This window comes from Aplidium turbinatum, chromosome 8, assembly GCF_918807975.1.
Source record: "Aplidium turbinatum chromosome 8, kaAplTurb1.1, whole genome shotgun sequence".
Taxonomy (NCBI): Eukaryota; Metazoa; Chordata; class Ascidiacea; order Aplousobranchia; family Polyclinidae; genus Aplidium; species Aplidium turbinatum.
Window position 1 is genome coordinate 25,430,395 of NC_137479.1, and position 27,984 is coordinate 25,458,378.

Sequence of the window (27,984 nt, forward strand, 5' to 3'; positions counted from 1 at the left end):
CACAGTACTCCCTGTGTTAACAGTTAACTATCTTGTTGAAGCAGTGAGGGTATGTACGGTAGGTCAGTAATTAGGCTATACAATATTTACAAGGAGATGAACTTTGCAGAAAATACGGTACTTTACAGTACACATTCAAATAGCTTGATGTTTCAGTGTGTTGGTAACGTATCTCTGCATCTCCTACTGATATCTTTGTTTGCTGTCAGCAAAGGTTTTGCTTCCCCGCCTAACATTTTATTCATTATTGCTGATGACTTGGGCTACCATGATGTAGGTTATCATGGGGCAGACATCTGGACTCCAAACATTGATGAGGTAAGCATTGGGGTTGAGATTGATAATGTGTGGTTACTGTGGTATTGAACAGTAAAGAAAAACATTTGTAGGCTATATCACATGTACCATAAGTAACTTTTAATTTACGTCATTAATAGTGAACAATGGCAAATTATGTGTGGTAGCCAGAGATGGGCGTGATCTTGATCTTGAAGATCACTTTTTTTTTGGTGATCTTGATCTAAGATCACTTTTTTTTTGTGTGATCTTGAAGAACAATAAGATCAAGATCACTTTAAAATTGAAGTTTACTTACCAGAAAGAGGCATTTTTTTAGAACTCGTACTGTACAAAGTAGTTAGTGGCAACTACTAACATTAAGCCACTGTTAATATGATATGTGCCCAACAAAAGACGATTTAAAGTCTCCATCAAATCTGGTCAGTGTTGCCATTTCAAAATTGAAAAAGTTTTCTGTGTTGGTCATAATGAAGAAGTCAACTTCCGTGTAGGCCTACTTTATGTTGACGTATAATAAAAAATGATTTAATGTGAATTTTAAAGAAATGTTTGCTTTTATTGACCCAATTTTAGATGTTTCAAAAGGATAGAATGGCGGTGTTAAAAAATCTGGATTCTAGCTGACTTTGGTCATGTAAAGTGGTTTATTGCAGCAAATCAACCAGACCAAGACTTGTTTAGGGTCTGAGTATGGAGCGGTTTGTCGGACCGCAAACCTCTGAACTTTTTTGATAGCATAATGCAGTGAAAGTTAAAACTACTTAGTAACACGAATAAAAACTCCCACATGAACCAGACAAAAATTTGGTAAAAAATGATGCGGTTTAAACTTTATTTTTATTTATTTATTATAAATAAAAAGTATAAAACTAATTGCAAATTTTGCGACTTTCAGAACTACTGTAATTAACCTCTGCCTTGGGGGTGACGTTGCGATTCTAAGCAAACTACGTCAACAATTGATAGGCCTATAATAGCAACAGTCACTAACTTATTACAATTCTTAGGCCAGCGATCGAGTAGTTAAAAGTAAAAGTTAGCAATACCAACTATATACCTTTACCCAGATTGCTTATAGTTATTATTTTTTGCAACATCATTGATCAAAAACTTCATTTTTTTTTCAAGTACACAAAAAGTGATCTTGAAAGTGATCTTGATCTTCAAGATCACGATCTTGATCTTCAAGATCACATAGTTTGGTGATCTTGATCTTCAAGATCACCTATTCTTGGTGATCTTGATCTTCAAGATCACCAATACTGGTGATCTTGCCCATCTCTGGTGGTAGCATACCGTACCACATGTTTTTATAAGTTTTATATAGTTGTGTGTTGTTTACAGTATTCCATTACTGTAAGTGTAAATGGAAAGAAAGTCAGGCCTGTAAGCTCCCAGCGGTCATGGCTGCCGAGAAGTCATTAAATGGCCTCTGAAACTACCACACTTGTAGACTATGTTTGCTCTCCGGCTTCCACAAGCCAATGTTACTCTTACTCCACTTGATGTGTACGTGAAACTTTGTTTCTTCATTTGCATTCACAAGCTTTTTTTAACAAACAAAGCAAAGTCTCTCACACGCTGACGAGAAATATAGCTGATAAAAGTTGCGCAAAAAAGCTGAGTATCCACCTATAAAAACTCGAAGACTAGCTCTACATCTACTTGGAAAGCAGTGCATTTAAATACCACTGCAAATATGGTTTAGGGCCTTGTTTGCGTTGTTCTTACCTGAGTAAACATAAAAACACGATATCAATTAACAGATTTTTAAAAGCACGAAATTTTAACAAAATTTTTATTTTGGCTGCCAGACGGGAGAATTTGGTCACCAGGAAGAAGCTCTGAGTGGTAGGCCATGGCTGCCATGTTGAGTCGCCAGAAAAATAAAGGAACTTAGAAGCCTGAAAGTTCATGATGGTCACTTCAAATACATAAGTAGTACATAAACTAATCGTATGATTCCATTTCAGCTCGCTTCCAAAGGTGTAGTTTTGGAAAATTACTATGTTCAACCGATTTGCACACCAAGTAGAAGTCAATTGATGACTGGAAGGTATCAGGTGAGTTAATAAGCTGAAAGTTGTGGCACAGAAAGTAAAGTCTGTTTTTAATGTTCTCACAAGACAACAGTTTTATTTTGATAGCCTACTTCTTGCATTTGAGGCTGCTCTGAATGTCACGTTATTTGATTTAGGCACATCAGCCAGTGGATTGTGCTTTCATTGAGCACTATGAGGTACACAATGTTTTCATGGCCTGTAACTCTGGTTTTAGCAAAGCTTACTTTAGATGCAAACTTATCATCATGCCCAACTGTTTCAGATTCATACTGGCTTGCAGCACAGTGTATTGTTTGCATACCAACCCCATTGTGTACCTCTTGATGAAGTATTTTTACCACAAAAATTAAAGGAAGCTGGATATGCAACCCACATGGTGGGAAAATGGCATTTAGGATTCTATAAAGAAGCATGTCTCCCAACAAAACGTGGTTTCGACTCATTTTATGGTGAGAAAAATACATCAATTGAATTCACTTCTGAGGTAATGTAGGTTGTTGTGTTAAGATGCATTGAGAGTTGTGAGTAGTTTCGTTTGTGACTGTCTCAGTTTTATGAGTGTGTCTGCAGTGTAGCATCAACTCATTAAAATTTGCTTAATTACCAACCTAAACTTTTTTATGCTACCTGCAATATATTTGAAGGTTATCTTGCAGAATGTTATTGGTTATGCAGTTAGGTGTACAATCTATAGGTAACGTAGAAATTTGCAATATAGCTTCTGAAAAATTTTGTTGGGGGAAAAAAGACTACTTCCTCTGCAACAGACAGGACAATTACGTTTTTTCTTTTCCTCAACAAAAATTTTCAAAAAATATATTGCAAATTGCTACGCTACAGGTCGACACTAACAAGATGTATAATTGTATACCATTTGTTGTTTTAGGTTATTATTGTGGAAAGGAAGATTATTACACAAAGGAAAATCAGTTTACTCTTAAAAAGGGAAATCATTCCAAAACAGTTGCTGGCCTAGATTTTCATGTCAACGAGAATCCAGATTTTGATGCCAACGATACTTACTCAACGTATTTGTATCAAAAACGTGCAACCAAAATAATCACCTCTCATGACCAAAACAAGGTGAGTGCAATGTTTTATCGATATATTCCAGTATTGACCAGTGGATTTGGCTCTCTCAAAGTCTGTAAATATGGCACAAAAGTACAAACTGTTGACTAAAGCATTCTTTTGTGTGAGCTTCTGGGGCCGAGGGTCTATTCTTTTATCACCCAAGGTTTTCAATGTTTCCAGACTACACTGGAAGACTAATAAAGAGCAGCCACTATTTAATGTCATCATCCAAGACACACAGACCTTCCACTTCATGAGTTGGGTAGTTTGCGGTATGTTCCTCAGCAAGAGGAAGATGCTTATTGCTAGGTAATTCATATACAAAGCGCAAAATTGAATATCAGCTGCTTGGCCGAGTGGTGAAAACGTCTGTGTGACGTTCGAAGGGACGTCGGTTCGACACCGCTTCAGAGCACGCGGCTGTGTCTAGGCAAAACACCGAATACAATGGGAGCGGTTGACTCGATGATGTGTTGCATTGTATCACAGACAGCAATATCTGTCATTTTTACATTATTGATTCAACATAAAAATGACGGATTTTGCTTGTGGGAATCGCAGTGCGTTGATATTGTAATGATGAAGTTGCTGTTGATAAAGTACACACATATGTTTAAATTCTAACAATAAATACTATTAATACTACCATAGGCGTCGATTTTTTCTCAGAAGAGAGGAGCTCTGGGTGGGCGAGAGTTTTCAAACAGATTTCATTGAATGTGTATGTTCGCAAATTCGCAATGGTTAGTCTTTCTCACAAAGACCTTTTGGATGCTGGTTTTAAGAATGCGTGAATAGATGATTGACTTTGCTTCATGTTTAGGCTTACCATATTTTTGTGACTTCAAAACGGGACGCCTCCAAAGACCAAGACCACTTAGCTGTGATTTTTTAACTTTAAATTTTCCGATATTATTACATAGGCCTACATTTAAAGCCATCCCGGCTGTCTTCATTGACCGTATCGTCATCGAAAGTTCATGCGAATATTCTCTGTCTAAATGTCAGAACTTTTCATTTCGAAAAATAGAAAGGAATTGACGTTAACTACCAGGCTACCAGCCACTACAAAAGTGAAGTGATTGACCAGCGACACGTAACAAATTGTACCAATTATCCGCTAACAATGACATAACAAATAACATTTTTATCGAAAAACAACGAAACAAACAAAATCACGCATTCACCTTCAGCATGTACTAAACTACTGGTACGCTACACAGCAACAACAGTAACGAGAACATGCTAATTAGTAACGTTCGTGTATTATGCTGGCTGGCTGAACGCCCAAGCGGACGTTTGGCTGACCGGTCGGGACGCCGGGACAAGACGTTAAAAAATGGGACTGTCCCACCTAAAACGGGACTTATGGTAAGCCTATTCATGTTTAACTTTTCAATAATGAAATGACAACATTGCGCGGTACCCCAATTTATACCCAGCAACAAGTTTGTGAGGAAAGATTTGTAAAAAGCGATTGTTTCAATACGTCTTTAGTTTGTATCGGTTATTTTATTGTCATGTTCATTATGATGTCATATTCATATTCCCTTACGCTGACACGGAACTGAACTTTGATTGTGACGTAACGAACGTGAGACCATTCGGGGAAAAGATCAAACGTAACTTTCTCTCACCAGGAATTGCCAGCGTGTGGCAGTTACCGTAGCAACAACAATGCAGTGAGTACTGAAAATAGTTTGCAGATGCTGATTTTTGTTTCTAACCGAGACAATATTCAACATGTAAATAGAGGAAACGTACGACATGTTCTTTTAGAAGAGAGGAGTACGGTAAATGCGCTCATCCGATTTAGCGTTTCAAGTACAGACACACTTGTCAGCGCAATTTCGATTACCACGAAAAGCTAAGCCACGCGGATTCTAATTGTCTTGGCTTTCTGCTCTATAGCCTACAGGTTTTCAACGTGTGACGTCCCAAGAGAGAGAGAGAGAAATGAGTTCGGCGGTTTTACAGCGTGCCCAAACGCCTTTTTTCAACGCAGCGTTGTTGCGGAATTGCTTTGTTCTGTCGGATACCTAGCGAGAGACATAGCGCAAAACAAGAAATTGCGCTGCAGTTGGTTGGATAATTCAGCGTTTAACAAAAACGGAAATAATTGTAAAGAACACTTTGTAAGTGTCATAAAAACAGGGTGGGCGAAACATATCTTGCCCACTCTCGTTTCACGGCAGGGTGGGCACCGCCCACCCGGCCCACCCTATTTCGACGCCTATGAATACTACAAAAAGTGCTCAATGCCAAGCAAAAGAGCCAACATTCTACAGTAAAGGCCGATTGTAGCCTCCTTCTGAACTAGCGTTCTGAACTGGTGGATAAATGTCGTCATCGCAACAAATTTAAACTCAAATACCTCAAAATAACATGAATTTAGTTTGATTAACTACAGGTTACTGCGGTTATCGCACTTTGCTTCTCCATGACCTCACAAGTGTATAATATTTATTAAATTCTGGTTGATTTTCTTTTGGACGGCTTAATTGGGACTTTTGTGGCATCTCATAGTGGTAGCCGTTGTAATTCTCATCTTTTTTGCAGATGGTTAAGGTTAAGGTTTTTTTGCGGCCTGAATTAAGGTTATTTCAGGTATTACATACCGATTTATTGCTTTTACATAGTTTTCAGGACCTTCTCACCCCCTTTTAGGGTGAAACAGGCTGTAGAGGTTTTAGAAAGTAATTTAACTAAGTTATATACGTTTGATGTATGTTTAAGTTCAAATGTTTATTTGCAGCCTTTGTTTTTGTACATGTCATTCCAATCAGTTCACTTCCCATTAGAAGCACCGCAAAAATACATAGACATGTACTCGCACATCAAGAACAACAATAGACGATTGTATTCTGCCATGGTAACTGCAATGGATGATGTTGTAGGCTCAATTATTAGAGATATGCAAGAGCAAAAGATGTGGGAAAACACTGTTACCATATTTACCACAGGTAAATTTACTGACAAATTATTGTTTCCATTCCAAAGCAATAAAAAAAAAAGCCTAATGACTTCTTCATCGTTGTCCTTCCATCTTCCATTCACCTTCTTTATCTTGCATTTTTGGAGCATATTTTACGTCATGTGATAGTTTCTAAGGTTTTTTGTTCTTCGGTGGTGGTGCAAGAGAATACTATGTTTAATCCACAGTCCGCACTCACATTAGACAATGTCCGAAATATCCTACAGGCGCAAATTTGTTAACATCTTCACCTGTTCTGTGACTGTCAGCAATCAGCATCCATTTGGGACTGTTTCTTTTCGTCGATCTACCATTGTGACTGTTATGGTATGAGTATTGTCATATTGTGTTATATGGTTTAAGAACAAACGTTGTGTTTGGTTTCAGATGTGATCATAATATGGTCCCTGAACACTGAGTGAACAGACTATAAATCTAAATAAAATACTTCTATCCATTCTCCGTTTTATATCAGTTGTGATAAAACAACTTCATTTTCAGATAACGGAGGTCAAACCCTTTATGGCGGCAACAACTGGCCTTTGCGAGGTCGCAAGGCCACGTTATGGGAAGGTGGTGTGAGAGCAGTTGGCATCGCTCATGGTGCCGGCATTGAAGACACACCGAGAGTCAGCAGAGGTTGGTGATGGAAATTAAAGTATAATTTTGACAAATCAATAACTCGTGACTTCAGTAAAAGGAATATTGTGATCTGGAGCAAACATGTTGCTTTGGCGTTGATTTATATAGGCAACTGTTGCCAGTTTGTAATTATCTGGTCGTGATGGTAAATTGTCTCTCCGGTTGGGTTGCGTTAAAACTTGTTTTGAACGATTCATCATAAATTTACCCAATCGACCCCATTTATTTGCGTTTTCTTTATGTGCCATAAAACTCTCGGACACATAATCTAATAACCTTCTTTTCTTTTTGGATTATCAGAACTTATGCACATTTCTGATTGGTTCCCGACTCTAATCACTGTTGCCGGTGGCAACACAAACGGGACGAAACCATTAGACAGTTACAATGTATGGGATGCCATAGCCAAGCCCCATACCAAGTCACCAAGGGAAGAGCTGTTGCATAACATCGATCCCTTGTTCAAGCGAGCTTACGGTGGTGACCCGATATTAAAGCCTTATCCGAATCGTCATGGAGTCGACACACGTCACGGCCATTCAGCGATTCGAAAAGGAAACTGGAAGCTGTTCACTGGTGACCCAGGTAGGGATAATAATAGCATATGTAATAGTTTATGGTACAGTTAAAGCTTTTTTTCGATAAATTATGCTAATTTTAAAATTGACCAAAGCTTACCTTTTGACCACCGCGAGTCAGAAAAATTCAACTATTGACTGTAGCTGTGTCAGGAATTTTACGTCACTGGGAAAATTTTAAGATACAGTACTATTACACAACTGCTGTGTAATATGGATCATCAAATCTGTTAGAAGAAAGTCGACTGTTCCTTGTCTAATGTTGATTCAGTTATATAAATAATTAAATATATAAAAATAATTGAAAGATTTTAATCAAAACAAGCAACCAAAACACAATCAAAACAACGAACACATCACACAGTATAAAAGTTAATATACAACAACAACAACAACAGTTATGAGTCATTCTTGTCTTGGTCTTTATATTTTTATTAAACTTTGGTATAAATTTAGCGTCACTGCCAGTAGTGAGCCACTGGCCCATAGCTACTACACAAAACCAGGTGACCCGTATTATACAACAGCACAACCTTTTTGTAATTTCTCTTCCCATCAAATCACTTCAAAACTTCTTGCTACACTGCATAGATGTTCCGTGAATGTTTTAAGCTTTCAATCATTTTTCTACTCGCACAAGCTTCAACGCTGTACCGTAACTTATTTGCGTTGAAGCAAAAATTCTAACAACTCCCACCAAAACCCAATCACCACGCTGCTGCATTCACCCAAACTAAATTTCCATCAAACTTTGCGTTTCTTTCAAGTTGTACAAGAACCGTGACCACAAGCCCTTTTCAAATACGCCAAACAAGGGTGGACCGTATTACCAATTGGCCCATCACGCATTTTTTTCCACAACTATTCAAGGTCTTCACGTAATATTCAAACAAATCTTCGCAACTATATCATTTCCGTGAATTCGCAGTTATGTTCTAAATCTAACGTGTGCTGTAGTGTACACTGCATGTGCTGACGCATATCATTAATATACTGGGTGTTTTTTTCACGCAGGGCACGATACTTGGGATCCTGTGCCGACAATATACGCGAACACAACTTTCGATGCGTCGTGCCTGGTTTCAAATGGCCATCACCCAGACTGTCCCACTAAGCCAACAGCCACCGAAGTAGTCCCAAGTGTCCGGTTATACCACATCGTCAACGACCCTGAAGAGCGGAATGACCTTTCCGGTGTTAACCCTCTTATCGTTGATGAAATGTTGGAACGGATAGCAGCTTACAATAGAACAGCTGTACCAGTTCAGTTCCCTGATCCTGACCCCCGTTGCGACCCCTCTTTGAGGGGGGGTGTATGGGGGCCTTGGGGATAGACCTGATGTTGCTGAACTGAACCTGCCATTGTGTGTGCATATTTGAAATTATGTTTTGTATACGGTACCAAGAGGAGCATGCATATTGTGTTATTGTCGTCATGATATTCAACAATCCATATGTCGATCCGTTTCCTACACAAGGTCATGTCACATATTTTTACTGCAGATACGTGCTTTAGTATGATCTCATGCCATTCATATCTGTTGTTTTATCCAAGTTGTTGCAGTGGATGTGCACTTATTTTACATGCAGGAAAAGAATGCAATGTTTTACTGTACTAATCAGCAACACCGTTTTTTTAGTAAATTTAAAGCCTGTGTGTTGTAACCCCATCTCCTCCCCATGATGATGCGGTATCTGTAATATCAAAGCTGGTTTAAAACAGCTCTAATATTTGTGTTGCAGAGCTATTGTGCAATACAGTGCTTATATTTATTACCACACAACCATTTGAAAAAAGTGGATTTATTATGCGATTTTTTAACATGAAAACAGTTCAGCTAAGTTGCAGTCTGATGCATTGCATTCGTCGGACCAGCGGCCGAATGAATGATCCCTTGGACTCGACAGAGGACAACTTCTTCAGGAAAGAGTCGGTGATGCAGGCAGGCAGTTCAGCTTTCAATCTGTCGATGTCACTGGGACGTAGGGTGTTTCTCGCATCCAGCGAAGTGTTCGAGAGATCTGTGGAAACATTTGAAAAATGACGAACGGGATGTTCTACATTTACGATGACAAGCCAAGCGTGCACCAACCTTGCAGTATCTTCGACTTGAAGCGACCATCAGCACCAGAAGGATAGAGGATGTTCTCTCTGGACGTCTCCATGGTGACGGCACGTAGTAAGTAGTAGTCGGTGTGTTGCCAGAGGAGATACATGCAGTTCTCCAGCACGTACAAAAGGCACTGGGTTAGCTTGCTCTAAAAACAGGAATAAACTGGTTTTTAAAGCTACACTTAACCTTAACCCAGCCAATAGAATTGCTCTTAATATCAAATTGTGCTAGTTCACAGGCATGACGGAATTTGATGAGTACCACCTCACCTTAGTTTCGATTGTGTCCTTCAACTTCTGCGATGCTAGTCTTTGTTCTTGGGGAACAGAAAGTTGGATAACATCAGTGTGTGGAACAAGAATCTAAACAATGTACATGGGAAGCGGCATTTCGTCAGCTTTTCACAAAAGGTGATCAATTAAAACTCCAGAATAAACCTGCTCCTTTAAAATTTAAATCAATTGCGAGGCTAACTGTGTTACATAATATAACCAGAGATGTGGGGTCGGAATATAAATTGAAACATCCGGTTTATCTTTTAAAAAGCCACCCAAAACACCTTAATATTCAAACAACTTCCCACTCCTTCTTTTAATTAGTGAGTCAACCAACCTCTTTAAGATCCTGTGAGCTGAGAGTATCAATATTTTCCACCTTGTACTCAAGTTGAGTGACGAGATCCCTCTCCGAGAGCAATCTTCCCAACATCTGACGGAGTAGCTGCACGAGGAGACTCAATGATGGCTTTTGGGAATCATCTTGAAATGCAAAACTCAGCTAATAAATCCTTTTTGATTGAAACCAAGTAAAAAGACGAACTTTTTAAGATATTTCTTGGAAAAGTTATTTCTTTTGATCTTGCAACCCTGAATATGAACTTTTCCAACCCACTAGATCGCAGAGCGTGAAAAGAGACTTCGCTTTTGACAGGCCATACCCTCGAGATGAGGGTTAGTTCACTACTGGCCAGTATAATCAAAACTGTTGATGATTAATTATTAAATGGAATTTGACTAATTTTTAACCTGAGGGGATTCGAAAAAAGTGATGAATTAGGCGAACTAACGAAATATGCAAACAAGTCAAAACTGTGACGACTTCTGTCGTGACGAACTCCAATGTATTATTAAAACCTTTTCCGAGAAACACGTTGAGTTAGAGAACAGAATACACTAAAGTTTCGAGAAAGTCAGAAACTTACTTGGAAACACGCTCGTGTTTGACGGTTCTGCAATCTCAGGTGAGAACAAGAGTGCTGAGTCACCGTCGCTGGAGTGAGTTATGATGACTCGGCAGTACGTGAGGATATTGGCGGCAATTTCGTGCATGAGCAGGACAGTCTGTTGCAGCATGGATTATTAGAACACAAATACTTTCGTAAACCACCAGCTTATAACGAGATAGCTGATCAAAATAAAAAAACGGTCAGCTAAAACGTTTCAGTGAAAAATAATTCAATAAACGAATACCAATGTGAGCTTGCCTACCTGATCGTACAATTCTGGGTTAGTCATCTTAGATTTCATATTGCTAAGCATTTCGTCCGATAGTAAAAACTGTGGAAGCAGGTACAACATCTGGCGCTGTAACAAAAACAACAGCAATGAGAATCGCTTCAAGTGAAACTTATTTGCCACTCAGACAGCAAAATCAGTCATTTGCTCTCTGGTAGGTTACGTGAAAATAAACCGGATTTCACAAAACCGCAACTGTTTACAAACATACTTGGATTCTCAGCAAGTGCGCTTGAATCTCAATAAGCACAGCTTGGGGGACATTGGGGTAAAGGGTTGGGTCCCCGAAATCTTGCCCCGCAGACTGACCTAAAATTCCAGTTATCAACTTCAGCTCCGTCAAAGTCTGAAACATGAAAGAAAATGCTCTAAACCACTGAAAATGCACAGAAATAGGTTGATTATGAAGGTTATTTACCAGAAACTAAATACATCTTTTGGAGTTCATTATAAAATGTTGCGAGTCAGTAAAACACTGTTGTGCTCATAATGCCATGCCATGGACAAAGGCTGCTAAATCTTATAATAAAACAATCAAAACCAGCTTAAATAACAAGAGGGACGCATTTGTATTGCTGGAACGCATTAATAGTGCAGTATGTGTATGAAGAGATTAGTTTTTATTTTACAGAAATAAAGAAAAAATAGTTGAACCTTCATCAATACAGCCATTGCACAAATAACTTTGATCGATTAAAAATGAAACACCTGAAGGTCGTTGGAGGAAAGAATCAACATCGTAGACACAAGAGCCTGGTGGTGGGATAGGATGAACTCGAGCACGAGAGCACACGCTTCATGATGTGAGGGTCCACCTGCATACAGATGAAAGATCAATGGGATTCGTCGCTTAATGGCAACTGAAGTATCACGTTACCTAATATACTATTTTGCAATACACAATTATTTACTGATCTTGAATCACTGCACAGATGCTACAGTATTCTGCAGGACGATAGGTATTTAGCATTTAAACAATCTTTGTCTTGAAATCACTCATAACCTACCTAGTTCAGTGAGTAGTGCAGAACACAGGTGCAAAACGGGAAAGAGGAGCTGTCGATATCTCGACAAGCCATTCATCGCTGACGATTCTAAAATCATAAACGGATATTAAGCATTGACAGAATATTAATAGTTGAGCGATTTCACTGCTGTTCCTTCTGGGCACAATCATCAGATTGAACCGATTGTTGAGTCATTTAGAAGTAACTATCATCACCGAGCTGCAGTATTACACACAGCAAACCGGAACAGACTCAACACTGGTTCATTTAAATTTAGGTGAAACAACATTACTATGCGATAAATTAATGATTTCCCACCAACTACTATAGTTTGTGTCGATGAAAACTTTAAAAGGGGTTCCACAAACGCATTCATTTCAGGAAAAAAAATTATGCAGTGAAATTCATACATTCAAGAATATTCTCGCAAAATTTTACTTTCACAATTTTTTCAGATTAGCAGGTCAGATCCAGTGATCTGTGACTACAGATTGAGAACCAGCGGGTACGGAAACACTCCACAGGTAATATTTCATCAATCAAGTACCTTCGGCGTGCTCCATGTTAGGTCTCATGTCAAGAAAACCACACTTTGACAATGCTGGCAAGATCTGGCCGTCTATGACCGCCCTTGCGCCACCTGGCGAATGAACGATGGAACACAACAACGCCATCTTTTGCTCGTAGATGTAAACAGCGCGAATGGGGCCAGATGAAGGGTTCAAGTATTTTTGAAGACAAGCGTCACTATCAAGGAAGCTGCGAGAAAACATCAGGAGTACACTTAATGTTGAAAAATATACTACTGTAATGACAAATAGATCAGTAGGCCAAAATGGGTCGAGGGTCTTCACAAAAAAAAGTTTTTTTCTGAAAGTCGAAGTTATTTTAAATTGTCTATTGAACATTTTTAAATTCGTGTCTTCTTATGCAAAAAGCAATTTGATTAAAAAGCCGCAAGGTTTGTTGGTGATCTTGCGTATATATTTGCTCATTAAACAAGTTTAGGGAATGGTAACTGTATGTGATGTATTTGCTCAATACGTATTGGAGTAGTCATGTTGAAAAGCAAATAAACAATCTCTCTCTAAAAGACTAACGGGCCAACAGTTTAGACTTTGCCAGTGAAAATCATAACACCTCTACCGAGCTTTTTAATTAAATACAGCGTACAGAAGAAGGTAGCTTGATGTACTCAACGTTGCTTAGTCGCCAGAGAGCACAGATAAGTTGCATTATGGAGTGTATACCAACCTGCTTGCTATGTGGTTGATGTATCCATTCTTGATCATGAACTGCAGCCAGAGCTGCTCGTTGTCTATCTGTAGGAGGGAATCCAGGCACCCAAATGCAAGCACACGACAGATGCTGTGACCTGTCAATCATTATTTAAAGTTCAATAACTTTCAGTGTGACAGTAACCAGAAGGAATAGTATGCTGTGTTTGCTACAGGCAATACATTTTCACATCACCACATTCATATGCTCCGAATACATCAACGTCGTGCTTCTAAGATAACTTCCAGAATTACGCTTTCAATAAAAAAATAAACACCTTTAGGGTGAAACAGGCTGTCAAGGGTTGAGAGATTAGTAACTATATTTGATTTAATTCGCTCTGCTTGGCTTTTTGCTTGGCATTGAGCACTTTTTGTAGTATTAATAGTATTTATTGTTTAAATAACTAATAAATACTAACTGCGCGTTACCTTTACATTAATTACTGCATCGGTACTTTTTAGTAAGCTACAGCAACTGCTAGCATGTGCTTACCGTTGAAGGCATCCTTGCAGAGCAAATCTTTAAAGCTCTCTCCGTGATCCTTGAATAGGCGAACGTTCTCGCGCGTGACGTAGGCATAGACGTCATCACTGGCGGCACGGAGGCCAGTGTAGCTGGAAGATTCTGTAACAAGAAGTATGTTGGCTCTTACGCGGAAAAGGGAAATAGTTTTATCGTTACATTTGGTGAGAGTTCAGGGTAATTAAAACAGTTACGAGTTTCTCTTACAATAAACTGTTGAATGTTTTAATAAATCAATGCGAAAAACCTACTTGACTTTTTCTGTTTGGTCTGTTGGCACAGCTGCAAGTAGTGCAGTAAGGAAGCATAAAGATGGATTCGGATTTTTTGGTTCGTCCCCGATTGCAACAACCACTCTACAATGCCACGAATGGTCACCTGTTTGTAAATAGACTCTGGTGACGTATATAATATACATGCTATTATTAAAAGTTATGCTGCCTTTAGCTTTGCAGCGACGACGAGGGTGAACTAAATGAAAGTTGTGTTGTACGAAAGTCGGTGTAAAAATCGGTCACAAAATCTTTTAATACAAATTATTTTTACTAAAAAAATTGAAATTAACGCTTGAAACTTTTTTTTAAGACAAATGATCTTGGAAACAGAGTGAAAACAACGAATAAAGATAGAAATTACAGTTGAACAAAATTGGAACATAGTCTATTTGTGACAACATGTTTTGGGGGAATAGGTTTAAACGTAATCTTATCGGTTTTGCTTTTTTTTTCAAATAAAGCAAAGGTATTTAAGAACCTGAAAGGTGGTCAGATAGTTGATTATGTCTTGTGGTAATCCTTCATCGTCCACATCCAGTCTAAACACGAAAAAACAAGAAAGTTGTTTCAAGCAATTGATGAATTTGAACAACGCCTGTCAGCTTCTTAACATTCACTCACCTGCTTGCAGATAGAGAAGCGATCAAGCTCGATCTTATTTGCAGCACCAGTGTCAAAGCAAGGGCGGCCATGGGAGATGTTAGCTCCTGCACTGCATCATTCTCAAGCACAGACTTGACAATGTGCTGGAGGATTGCAAACAAAACCTGGAGAGACAAGAAACTGAATCATCTTACCACCTGGAAAGAGTTGCCTGTTTGCACTTCAACGTCCAATAAAAACTGAGGTGAAAATGACGACTTTTGTTGATTGGGTCACTACATCACATCTAGAAATATATACTCTTCGAAGTTTGAATCAATATAAAAAAAAATTCAAGCTGGCTATTAAAGCTGCTGGCCATCGATCGCCCTTGCTCAGTTCAGCAACTAGCCACTAAGGCAAATCAGGAAAAAAATATTTTTTTCACTTGAGCTTGCTGAATACAATGAAGAAAACGAAGCAGCAGTCGATTACTGGACAACTACTGACCTGGCGTCGAGTAGACTTTGGCAAGATATCGTCCGGACATGAAGTGAGGGAGATCTCCAATGCTTGTTTCCAGGAGGAAAGGAAGTGAAGCTTACCATGAAGACTTTCTCTCATCTTGTTTCGTTCTACTGCTGTTTGGAGGATGTTCTAAACAGATGAGGGAGGAGAACTATTGAGAAGGAAAACCAGCAATGAGAACCATTTAAAGTACATCAGGTGCAGATCTGGACTGCTCTAAAACCAAAGAGCATACCGAGGATTAAAGTTACCAACGGTTAGAAACCCTTCCACGTTACTGCGTTGACATTTGCAAAGTCAAGTGGCGATGTCTTCTTAACATCATCAACTACTTTCCTCCTGATGAAAGTTGGGTAAAATGCGTCATCGTTCACAGTGATTTACGGCAGTTTTATAACTCAATTTTGTAATGTAAGCCATCTTCTACTGCTTCCAAGCTGCAAAGAAATACCTGCATGTCGTGACGGGCCAGTCGTTTGCGGTTGATATCGTCCACACTGAGGGTACTCAAGCTAGACTCCAACAGACGGTGAAGCATCTGGTGAAAGATACGAAGCTGTTGGCATCTTTACACTGAGCTATTACCTCAGGCAGCTAATCAATCGTCTACCAACGCTGAATCAACGTAAAAATCGATTGATTTTTCTTTCTGGGACACTATTTTAATGACTATATTGTGTTACACAGGGGTTCCCAACCTGTGGTACGCGTACCACTAGTGGTACGCGAAGGTTTGTCAGGTGGTACGCAGGTAACTTCCGTTTTTTTCACAACTTTATATTTTATTTATATGGTTTTGTTTACAAAATTTTTTTTCCCGAAGCCTATTCGTATTGTTACGTAGCTATTCCTGTTGTTTCGCATCATTACGATCTTCAAAATGCAGGTCAGGTCAATTATCAACAAGGAGCAGAGTTGCTTTGAAAAACCGTACAACGGTGCGGGGCAGTGGGCGTTAATTATCTCAAATGATTGCTCTTCATAGATATCATCTACTGTTTTATAGCTTAAGCTACAAATAGCGTTGAATAATGCTAGTTGTAAGCTAAAAATAGATCGGAATAAAATGTTTAATAAAGGTTACACGGAATGTTCTCCAAGAAAGTTCTGGCTCAGTATGGCCTCTTCATATTCAACGCTAGCTTCCATGCTGTTCCACAGGTAGGCCTACTGATTTTCCCTTCCTCGTGAGAATGCGAGCAGGGATTTTTAGTCATGATGAACATCAAGTCAAAAAATCGAAATCGACTTATAGGTGCGTCCAGAAATGACTTTCGATGCGCTGTTGGCAAATTTACACCGCGCATCGACCAATTGGTGGATAGTAAACAAAAATCTCATTAAATTTAGTTGTGGTGCTTTAGTGTTATTTTAGTATTATTCTAGGCCAATATTATTGTTCTGAATAAAATATGATTCGATCAAATTAGTTGTTCTGCAAGAAGTAGTACGCTTGGCAATACAGAGCGTCCAAGTGGTACGAGATCATAAAAAGGTTGGGAATCCCTGTTTACAAGAAGAAGGTATGGTGTTCCATGCATTCGGTTTTCCAATAGAATTTAGATATAAAAATATATGTATTGGGAAATAACTAACTTTTATGTCACAGAACACAACTCCATGCTCGTTGTTCGATTCACACGACTTGATGCCTTCCTCTACAACCGAAGGAACAAACTGATCCAGTACGAGTGGAGCTGGAAAAGCCTGGGTAAAAGACAAAACTGATTTTAAATACAGGTTAATAGATGCAAGGAAATGACGTTTTTTAACGTAATAAGCACTGCAAAAGATATTTAGTTTAAGTGGCCACCAAAAATTAAAACCGCATTTTTCACAGCAATACTTGATTTTAAAGTCATCACATTCTTTCAATGTAAATTGCAAGGCCCATAGACTAAGTCGCTGTTTTTTTAAATCACACATCTTCTTTGAATGCAGCAATATATTACTTGGTTCAAATCAACGATACCAAACACTCGGATCATTGTGATGATCGCAGATACTGGCTTGGGGGGCATGGACAAAAACGAGGTGGAATGAAGGGCCGATTCGCCCAAGGTCATGTCGGACAGGGTGGCAGATTGGTTGATGGCAGACGATGTTTGGTCAGACCTTGAGGACATTGGTTGGCTGTAGAGCACCTGAACATTGTAATAATGGTTCGGTGAATTTAGATTTGTTTGAAATCGGTCGCCAGACCACTCGGCATGCGACAACTCAGCAAGTACATTTCAGCAACTGTCAACTTAGCAAATGAGATTTACTTGCTCAGTTCGGACTTGCTTGGTCATCGCTTGACAAACTGAATTTGCTGACTTGCGACACTCCAAGTTTGGGTTTACTCAATAGTTACTTTCTCAGTATCATCATTTGCCAACTTCAGCCATTTTTGAAATGTTGCTAGCTCAGTTGTCACTTGCTCAGTTCACAGTGTTCACACCTGCTGACTTGTAGGAAACTCTTGAAACCACCGTGTATTCAATGTCGCATTTCTGGTACAGAACACCACGCACAAGTTACCACGCATATTTTTATTGCCACACTGATGTCACATCACGTAGTACAGATGGAGTTTCACTTTTTGTTCGGAAAACGGCAGTGAAAATAACAGTAAAATTATGTTCTGGTGATGTATCAAAACAACTCAAAAAATATTGACATAGCAGTAAAATCAAAAATATCATGAATTTCGTGTTAAAATGTCACGTCATACTATGACGCCACGTGAAGCCTTCCTATTCTATGACGTGAAAACCACTATTATAATCAAAAACTTGTTTTATAAATAACGAGCTGTTTTGAACTAAAAAAATCTTTACCTGAATAAGTCTTTGGGTGTTTGTTCGTTGTTGTTTAGCGGCAAGTACATGCAATTCAATGGCGGCGGTTTTCAACAGCCACGACTGCTGCATCAAGGTGCTGTTGGTGACGACAGCTGTGAAGTGATGACGTCAGAGTGACGCAATGACTTTCGATGACGATTTAAATTCGAATAGTCAACGATTAAAAGTTGATAATAAAAACAAACGCGATGGCAACAAACTACGATCCAGTTTAAAAATGCAACAAAGCTTGGACTCTTACGTGCATCAAACGGAAGGCATTGCAAATGCTTGTAGAAAAAATCGTATGATGAACGAAGATATCTACAAATAAGGAGGGGTTGATAAGCAAACATGACTTGCAAATTTGCAAAAATGAATTGGAAATTATGTTATTCCTCGCTCAAATTAAGCTTTCCATATAAACTAACTTTCATTATAATTATTCTGAAAGTTGAAAATTTTCATGTGTTTGACATAACAATCCAACACACAGTAGCGCTTTTGCATAATCTAAAAAAGCAATGGGCACCTGAGTGTTGGTTCCGTTGTCTCGGCGTTGGACGCAAGCTTGTATACCAACTGGTAGCACAACTCGGCCAACTTGGGGCTGCTTGTCACCGCAGCAGGCTGGGAACCGCTGATTGATAGAATCGACAGAATGGAATGCAAGCAAGAACGAGATGACCCCAGCACGCCAGGATCCTTATGTGAATATGCATTTACGATTAGTTTGTTACGAATCAGTTGATAATAACAATAATGCCCGGTTGAAAATGAGCTCGCAGCCTTCACGAATTGTTTTTAGCACTGGGAAAAAATTTTCTCAGCTGCTTATTTCGTTTGACGTCGCGTCAACTCTGAAACGTTTTCTCAATAACTTCAACAATGTTGTTTGCTTCAACGTCAAATCCTTTCCCTTAGCGTCCCAGACACCATTCTGTTTATGACACCAGAGAAAAAGCTTCAACTCGGACTACACTGAAGGGCTTCTGGAGAGCAGCAAGTTTTTGATCCGACACCAAGCCGAGAAAAATGAATATTCTCTAAATACTAAACGAAAGTTGAAACCTAAGAACGTTCATGTGATGTGAACCAATTAAAACCTAAAACTTGAAGTCCTGCCAATAGGTATTTGTTGAAAGTAGTAACATTGCAAAGAAAAGGTTTGTACCTGTATGTTGACATGTCTTGGCTGCTTGCTAGAATCGAAGCCCAGCAGCAGATGACTGAAGTTTATCGGCGGTTGGTCGATGGATTGAATCATCATGCGAACTATTGCTAACTGACTCTCGTACAGCAGCGACTGAGCCATGTCTGCATGTCACATTAATTATATTCACATAAAGAAAACCATGTAAGTATAACGGTCCAAAGACGCCGACAGTGCGGTGAAAGCACCTCAGTCGATCAAATCATCCATTTTTCTATTTTAGGTTATGAGTCTGTGCTTTTCTTTTTTCAAGATGTGATGAACTTTTCCTACATTAAATCAACCTACTTATAATTAATCCTTTTTTGTGACATCTTACAACCACGACTTATTCAATGTTCGTCATACCGTGTGAGGTATCAAGATCTCACATTCCAAAATTCAGCATAAAACATTTTCTTACAAGTAAAGACACTCAATTCCTACATTCTTTATGTCATATCAGGAGGTTTTCCGGAAAAAAAAGTCCAAAGAATTATTTCTTTACCTTCTTCAACTTCAGAGGAAGCCGAATCCAAGATTTCAACAAATCCTTGGATGATGTTTTGCCTGGTTGCTAAGCTGCAAGAGTTCATCATGGTGGTGACGAGTTGAGGATGGTTGGTGGAGGAGCACAGCCACGAGAGGATGCGGATCGAGAGGAGGCTCAATTGAGGATGAGTTGCATTGTGAGATATAAAGCTGAAAAACACATTGTTTACTTTGACTATGACCTCATAACCACAATAACCATTGCACGATGTTCTTGGAGCTTCATGTTTAGGGAAAGAAGTTTCTTGATTTAACCAGTTAGTAAAGTTAAAGGAAAATACTTAAAGCAACGTGACTTTATCTTGGACGGAAACAGACCATTATCAAAGATACCACCTTGCAATGGTGGTGATGTAGTCAGCCTTCTCCGTTCTTGGGTTGATGCTGAAGAGGAGTTTATCAACGTGAGTGATGAGGAGAGAACTTCCACTGCCTCTTAGACATGCGGAAAATGGATCCTTGATTGAAAAGGAAACAGTAGCTAAAGGTTTGCATTGACACCAAATCGTCTTTTAATTCTGGTCGTAAGCTTTTTTTTAACCCAGATCAACAGCAGCAATAAATCGACAGCTTTAATGAAGTTCAGTAAATACCTGGAGCTCCAATGAAACCAAAAGGAGCTGCATGGAGCGTTCTGCAGCTTCCACAAGCGATTCTTCCAGCTTGTCTTTCGTCACGTACGAACTCAGGTAACGAACGCACTCGTCAATAGTTTGCATAATCTATTAATAATAATAATAATTTCATTGACAGTCGGCTACGTGGCTGAGTAGTGACAGTCCCGGCACAGCAACTGAAAAGGCGTAGCTTGACACCGCTCAAGAGCATGTGGCTGTGTTTTTGACAAGACACCTATATACACAATTACACATGCCTAAAGGGAGATACGAAGATTGGCTTAATTGTCTTCCCGTCCAATTAATCTACCGTAAATCTTCAACCACAGGGCGTAAGACTAAATACGACAAAAAAGGTGAATACTGTGGTTGCAACACCATTATTGTTATTATTAACACACTGCCAAGGTATGCATTTTGTATGTTGTGTATCTAAATGATCAACTAACTTTAACTGTCGTCCACAGCTTTTCACAAGACAAAGGCATTTCAACTCACGGTTTTAAAAAAGTTTCCTTCGTTGTAAATGTAAAGAAGCAAAGAGAATCCCGGGAGCTTCCCTGAAGGTCTTAATGAGGAGGAGTTGCTGTCTTGCGATGTGAGAGATGTCTTCTGTTCATAGAAATGCTCCGGGAGAGGCTGGTACTGAATTAGGATGCGATTGAAGAGAAGAAGACAGGAAGAGCTGAGCTCCCATTTTTCCTCCGGTCTGACATAAGCTCTCATCATGATCCGTGTGAAGACGGATTCAACCACAAAGACAAGATAAGCATGGAATGCATCGCCAAGCCTGTCGCTGGAGAATAATTTTCAAACAAATATTGAGACAATTGAGAAGTAAAAACTTATTTTTTTCGATTTCTTATGAAGTTTCGTGTTGATATTGGAAAACTTGGTGGGCCTTTTTGAAATGTGGCATAAATCGTTTGAGATTAAAATGTATTTGAACAAATGTGAGACAAGAAGTAAAAGCACAAGGCATTACGTTTGCAAATTTGCGATGGCTCCAAGCAGCTTCACAAATCCTTGAGTTGTGGGATATTCTTCATCTCTTGATTCAACCTCTTCCAACTCAATTGCAAGACCCCCAGGTTTTTCTGAAACAAAAATGAGCCAGAGCTGACAAAACACAAACGTATTTTGGAAAAAAAAAACATGATTTTTTAGATGAAAATGGGGTGCGTAATTACCTAAAGATTTTAAACTCACCTAAGGCAAAGTCCTGCTTAAATTGCTGGTTATTACAGTATATTTCACAATGTAGATACTAAGGATTTGTTTTAGCCTAATGCTGCGAGTTCGCTATGGTAGTAGTGATTTGCACTAGCTTTCGCAACACAGTTCCCTAGTCAAGTGCTATGACTTCGTCAGGAATAGGGAACTGTGTTCCGAAAGCTAGTGCAAACCTCCACTACCACAGCGAACTTGCAGCATCAGGCTAAAACAGATCGTTAGTGTCTACAATCTACACTGTGAAGTAAGCAACGATCATGCTGCTAAAAGCGAAACTCAATCTAAAAGTATTTTTTTCCGGTATAGACTTATATTTCATGCATTATTTGAAGTCCTAACTAGTCAAAGGTGGAGTCCTGGTTGGTGCTATTTGAAAAAGGAAAATGTACTGACAAAGCCGCACATGTGAGGCAAAAGGTTTACAATAAAAATCTACGAATCCGTTTAGCGTTGGCTACTTTCTATTATCACCTGAGGTTGTTTGCGTTTGCATGATCTGCGAACGTTCCGCGGCCTGTAGAAGTCCCAGAGCAATGTCAGGGATCCGCCCTAGCTGTGATAGAGCGACCAAGATATCGCCCTTTAAACCGATCGGTACCGGACACTGGAGCAGGCCGAACAGCACGCCACCGACGCACCACTGGTTGTCCTCGTACAGACCCACGCACGCAATGTCGTCCTGTGCAACCATGCATATCGTTAAAGGTATAATCAACAAAGAAAACAATTGCGAGTATGCTCAATTGAAATAACAACAATGTATATATCATACATGAAGGAAATATACATCTGAAAAGATTACTTCCGAAAGACATTTAGATTTTATCGCAATGACTAAAACAAAGGATATGCAAGTTGGTGAAAAAGAAACAGAAATGGTCCTAAGAAAATAGAAACTATAAAAACTAAACTTCTCGTACATTTAACAATCGGCACTATTTGTTTAGATAGCATTTTACTTCAAATCTTAGTAAAGTTGACAGAAACAAAGTGGAGGCAAAGGTAAGGCAACGTGCCAAAATATAATTATCTTACACATGACGCAATCTTAGCAACAAGTTGCATCACAGCACGGAGACCTTCAACTTCTTGTGGTGTGATGGTGCAGGTTTTTGCTGGCGGCTGAAAACACAACAAATTAAAGACTCCCTTAAAAAATCACGCACGTTGGGAAGCTTTGATGCAACCTAATCGAGACAGTTCTGACACACAATATATAAACGCCAACCAGCATACGGCAAATTGTAAATGTATGAACCTAAACCAGGGGTGTCCAAACTTTTTCCCAGGCGGGTCAGATTTGATTATGCGTAAGTGCCAGCGGGCCAACAGCCTCTGACAATCTTATTTTGCGTAAAAAAAAGATGCATATATGCTAATATTGTACAATTTAATGTCATTTTCATGCAACCAAGCGATTATGCAGCTTTAAATATTTTAGGCTGTATAAGTCATCTGTTTTTCCGTCAGAAATTAACACATTCAGAAACGTTGCAAAACATAGCTGTGTTACTATAAAGGATGAAACTGGCGTCTTGACTTCTATACCCAGGTTAGTGGAAGGCCAGACAAGCGTAAATTACCACTTTGCCCAGGCAATAATAGTTGAGTTCGCATTTATGACGCAACAATGATTCTAACTTTTCTCGCCGGATTTTGTCTACGAGAAAATACAGTCTCCATTAATTTTTAAAAAACTGCATTATGATTTCTGTGTCTGGAGGCCAAAAATAACACATTGTGCAAGAACAGACGCGGGCCATACAAAAACGTATCTCTGGCCGGATTTAGGACACCCCTGACCTAAACGAAGAAAAAATTCACAATACACAAGCGTTTTGGGTTGGGTCGTCTCAGTTTACGCCGAAACAAGACAGCCTACAGTTCCAGTAAATATATTATATAACTTATCAGTATCTTAATCCAGCCAACAAATCAGTCCTTTGTTATATCAACTCAACGCCGGCAGACGTTAAAACAGTAGGCAAAGGAAATGATCTGTTGGCTGGGAACAAATCAATTCATACTTTTGCTCCAATCTGTGACAAGCTGCTTTGTGGGGTCACAAACGGGCTAGTAACATCAAACATATGACGATCTTGTCGCAGACTGTCGAAGTACCGATGGCAGGACATGAAGAAGTGATCCCACGAGATGAGAGTTTCGCCGTTACCACCTGCCAATGAATGAAATCATCTTCCAAGCCCGAAATTGCAAAAAGATACAATAAAATTATTCCTGGAATTTCATCGAAAGAATAAAAAATGAAGAACAAATTGCAAATGTGATGTGTTGATTCGGAAAACAGACAACTGTCTGCCTCGTACAAAGCTGAAAACAACGGATAACTACAATGAATGCCACACTAGTGTGCATGAAAACACACTTTCACATTGACATATTTTCAATCTCAACTACTGTATGAGCGATCTTTAATGACAAATGTAACATGGTTCGTTATTACTTACTGATAGCCATTCCGTTGCCCTTCAGCATCTCAAACGCCGCTCTTGCGCTCAAAGGCCCTGTGGATAAAGCAGCGATCATGTGGAGGTATGGGATGTAGAGCAATGGGGGAAGGATGTCGCCAGATTGTCGGATGAATTTGGAAAGCGACATCTGAAACAATGAGAAAAGAACAATTTTTTTCATATCAACATGGTCTGTTTCTTTCCGTTAACGTGATATCAACGTTATATTTTCATCACCCAGTCGCTTTATTTCATCATTAGGGCGAAACCTTCAGACGTAAACTACAAGGTGACGTTTCAGTATTCAACATGTTTAGTTTTGTGAGAGAAAATCGCTCAGTGGTCATGACCCTTGCTGACCCCTGTCGGCAGTTCTCCACTATAATGTTAGGGCTGCTGACTAAGCAAAGTGCGCGTTGACTCCTGCACACAGCTCAAGCACGTCAAACCACCCACATGTGCCCAGACGGCAAAATCCGTCATTTTTACATTGATTCAACGTCTACAGACGTTGACGGATTTTAACAAACAAAAATGACGAATTTTGTGGTCTGGGTGATTTCAAGTCGCTTTTGAGTTTTAAAAACATATAGTTTGATTAGTTTATGTTGTTTTACTGTGTCGCTGTATATAACTACAGCTACATTACACCTAAAAAAATGCATTTTTTACAAAAACAAACAGCCACTCGCCAGACTATAAAAGTGCCGTGTTTTAAAAAAGTATAGCAGGATGATACCTGTCTGTGAGGTAATCTTCTGGTGGCTACAAACGAACCATCCGACAAGGAGCCCTGGTCAGTCCGAAACCAATAATCTGCTGAGAGTTGGAGATTGAGGATGTCTTTGTTGTAAACAGCTGTGATCAACTCCATGAGATGTTGAAAGTCTCTGCGGAGATCAGGAGGAGGCTCTTCCCCTTCCACTAAGTGGAGCATCATGATACGAGCAACTTCATCCCCATGGTTTCGCATTTCTTTCATCTGGAATAAAAGTAACATGTCAGTCACATTTCAATAGCAGTCAGAAAGATAGAGTTTCTGCAACTAAGGGAGTACTTGTACGTACCTTTAACGGCATATTGACAATCAGATCTGTGATTATTTCATGCACTCGTCTGATGTAGAACTCCTCAGCGTGAAAGACGTTGCTTGATACAATACTTTCCTAATAAAAAAATAGTTACGTGCGCGAGTGTGAAAACATAATACTTATCACAACAAAATATAAATTTTGTTCGGTCAACTAATGTAAATACTGTATTACCCTCTATTTTAAGGTGATATAATATTCAACCAACATAAAATGTATCATATGGTATTGAAAAGATGCAAAAAGTAAGCTTCCCACATGCAACTGGTCGTGGTCGGGACAGTCAAGAAACATGCATTTAAATCATGTTTTTCAACATCCCAAAAGTCAAAACTAAAAACTGTTACTTTAGGTTAGTTATTTAACGTTGCAGTTACCTTTATAAATAAAAATACTCCCTCTGACAAAGCTGCTTCTAGAATATTCTCATCCTGCTCCAAAAGATCGCTGCAAACTGGATCCAACGAACTTGACAAAGGAGATTGAGCTATGCCACGAAAAGTAAGCGCCCATGCTGTCTGAGCACATGCTCTGATGCAAGGAACTTTCCAAGGACTCCTGAATACAAAAAACAGTCTGAAACCAAGACCTATAAGCATAGGGATTTTTTGTCTGCTCTGAATTAATCTGATCTTGTAGAACTTTCTTCTGCTTGCTTTTTTTTCGAAATCCAAGCTGAAATGCAATTGTGCTGATTAATACTTACTGCATGTCACAAAATGTCATGCGTAACATTTCGCACTAATCCGATTTCATACAGCTAGAAAAATCAACAGCGAACAAAAAGAAGCCTATTTTAGCAATCTATTATTTCAAGTGCAGAAGAAGCTGTATCAATAACACAAAACGATAAGTTTGTCCCCGAATTAAAGCATGGCTTCTGAGGTATAAGTCAATAACCTTTATCATCTGCTATCACGATTAAAGTTAAGAATAGATCAATATATTTATTGTTTTTCGTCAGTTTTAATTAAAAAAAGCAATGCGGCAGAATTACGATTTACCTGTCGTCCACAAGAGCTTGCTGGATTGACAACATAAAATTTTTATCGGCAACTAAAGGATGAGCGAGTAAATCTTCCATCACTAAAAAAAATTGAAAAATTCAAAATATATAAATAATGTATATTCAGTTTTCAGTGAATCCATTAGAAAAAAAACAACAACACAAAACAGCCAGAACAAGTAGATAAATTTTTCTTCCAATAAAACTTTGTTAAAAAAACTGTATAACTTAAAAGCGTAAATATGACATGACAAACATTGTTCATCTTGGTCAACCGTTCCATCCGCAGGAACTTTGATGGCATATAGCAAAGCAAATAGAAGAGCCATTGATGTTGGAGATAGTTTTCCATCACTTTCAATTTCCGTGTGTTGTCGCAAATGCTCAATGATAAGAATGGTATCGGTTTGAGGAAGTGCCGATTGTCCCGCAAAGTAGAACAGGCAGTCAGCGAGACATTGCCTAACTTCGATGATCAAATCACGAATCTGAAAGCAGGTAACGAAATAACTGACATACATTGCTATCATCGTGAAACATTTAAACCGAGCACACAGACTTAAATTGTTCCCGTGCACCGAACGTAAAAGACGACAAAACGTGTATCAAGGAAGTCAAAATTAAGAAATTAAAAAAGATACTTGAACTTTTCATGAATTTTAATAACAATACAAACACTTTAGATCAGTGTTTTTTCGCACATTTTTAATAGCGTCTCCCTGGACAACAAAAAAAGTATCAAAAACCCCTTCAACAAAAAATAAAATAAAACCAAAGTTATTTTCCATTTATCACAACTTAAATTTCAACTCAAATAAAACGGATGATGCTGATGCAATGTCATCAGGTTTATGTTTAGATATTGATATTAGATATTGGGTTTCAGTTTGGATAAGAACAATCTTAAGTCTCCCCATCTAATTATGTCAAGACGGTTTCTTTTGTTATGCAGAAGAGCGGTCACGGCACAGAAGCCACGCTATACTAAGTATGAGCTGGAAAAGGCAATGATAAAAATTTTGACCCGATTCCTTCTGCAGCCAGAACGATTTCTACGAGATGTTGAACTTCGGTTTGAGTTTAAAACCGCTATGGAAACCTGGCGCCCACTTTGGAAACCAGTGCTTTAGATTCTAGAACAAAATTGCATTTGAAAAACGAAAATAATCAAAGGATGATTATTGATTAGAGTTCTGGTAAACAGCCCAATCCAAGTTCTTAAACAAATGGGTATTTGCCTTCAATAACATTCCAGATAGCAAAATCTGTCATTTGAATCAATGTAAAAATGATTACATTCGACATTACATCCGACTATGAATCAATATAAAAATGACGGATTTTGTTGTCTGGGATGTTTGCCTTGTAAGTTTCAACACTGACCTGACGCCTGTGCTTTGCACCGCCCAAACCTCTTTGCCGACTCAATCTGTCGACTTCAGCTTCTAGTTTTATGTCAACCAAAAGTTTGAGAATCTGTTGCACCATTCCATTTGCTAAGATCTCATTGGTGAAGGACATAGCAAGAGAAGAAGCATCATCA

At 38.9% G+C, this 27,984-nt stretch overlaps 2 protein-coding genes across 2 annotated transcripts in view; one reads left to right on the plus strand and one right to left on the minus strand.

Annotated features, from left to right (window-relative positions):
• Window positions 1-9,464, plus strand: LOC145775831 (arylsulfatase B-like). The gene is made up of 8 exons (XM_082587209.1): window positions 1-318; window positions 2,274-2,363; window positions 2,626-2,812; window positions 3,250-3,446; window positions 6,193-6,400; window positions 6,913-7,050; window positions 7,354-7,638; window positions 8,646-9,464. The coding sequence occupies exons 1-8, from the start codon at window positions 52-54 to the stop codon at window positions 8,963-8,965; spliced, it is 1,692 nt and encodes a 563-aa protein (XP_082443335.1). The 5' UTR covers window positions 1-51; the 3' UTR covers window positions 8,966-9,464.
• LOC145775830 (nuclear pore complex protein Nup205-like) overlaps window positions 9,406-27,984 on the minus strand; it is a 22,765-nt gene continuing 4,186 nt past the window's right edge. The window contains exons 4-41 of the mRNA XM_082587208.1: window positions 27,825-27,984; window positions 26,698-26,929; window positions 26,440-26,521; window positions 25,813-25,993; window positions 25,412-25,510; window positions 25,084-25,326; window positions 24,342-24,492; window positions 23,901-24,049; window positions 22,909-22,995; window positions 22,345-22,552; window positions 21,626-21,737; window positions 21,139-21,436; window positions 20,617-20,745; window positions 20,360-20,481; window positions 19,980-20,173; window positions 19,454-19,596; window positions 18,812-18,984; window positions 18,542-18,603; window positions 18,277-18,392; window positions 17,407-17,598; window positions 17,051-17,161; window positions 15,906-15,992; window positions 15,437-15,583; window positions 14,966-15,111; window positions 14,823-14,883; window positions 14,321-14,447; window positions 14,040-14,171; window positions 13,521-13,641; window positions 12,814-13,025; window positions 12,267-12,353; window positions 11,968-12,074; window positions 11,471-11,605; window positions 11,233-11,328; window positions 10,947-11,085; window positions 10,358-10,503; window positions 10,015-10,107; window positions 9,725-9,890; window positions 9,406-9,689 (exon numbers count right to left, since the gene is read on the minus strand). Coding sequence (XP_082443334.1) covers window positions 9,466-9,689; window positions 9,725-9,890; window positions 10,015-10,107; window positions 10,358-10,503; window positions 10,947-11,085; window positions 11,233-11,328; window positions 11,471-11,605; window positions 11,968-12,074; window positions 12,267-12,353; window positions 12,814-13,025; window positions 13,521-13,641; window positions 14,040-14,171; window positions 14,321-14,447; window positions 14,823-14,883; window positions 14,966-15,111; window positions 15,437-15,583; window positions 15,906-15,992; window positions 17,051-17,161; window positions 17,407-17,598; window positions 18,277-18,392; window positions 18,542-18,603; window positions 18,812-18,984; window positions 19,454-19,596; window positions 19,980-20,173; window positions 20,360-20,481; window positions 20,617-20,745; window positions 21,139-21,436; window positions 21,626-21,737; window positions 22,345-22,552; window positions 22,909-22,995; window positions 23,901-24,049; window positions 24,342-24,492; window positions 25,084-25,326; window positions 25,412-25,510; window positions 25,813-25,993; window positions 26,440-26,521; window positions 26,698-26,929; window positions 27,825-27,984 — 5,470 coding nt within the window. The 3' untranslated portion in view covers window positions 9,406-9,465. The remainder of the gene's footprint in view (window positions 9,690-9,724; window positions 9,891-10,014; window positions 10,108-10,357; window positions 10,504-10,946; window positions 11,086-11,232; window positions 11,329-11,470; window positions 11,606-11,967; window positions 12,075-12,266; window positions 12,354-12,813; window positions 13,026-13,520; window positions 13,642-14,039; window positions 14,172-14,320; window positions 14,448-14,822; window positions 14,884-14,965; window positions 15,112-15,436; window positions 15,584-15,905; window positions 15,993-17,050; window positions 17,162-17,406; window positions 17,599-18,276; window positions 18,393-18,541; window positions 18,604-18,811; window positions 18,985-19,453; window positions 19,597-19,979; window positions 20,174-20,359; window positions 20,482-20,616; window positions 20,746-21,138; window positions 21,437-21,625; window positions 21,738-22,344; window positions 22,553-22,908; window positions 22,996-23,900; window positions 24,050-24,341; window positions 24,493-25,083; window positions 25,327-25,411; window positions 25,511-25,812; window positions 25,994-26,439; window positions 26,522-26,697; window positions 26,930-27,824) is intronic.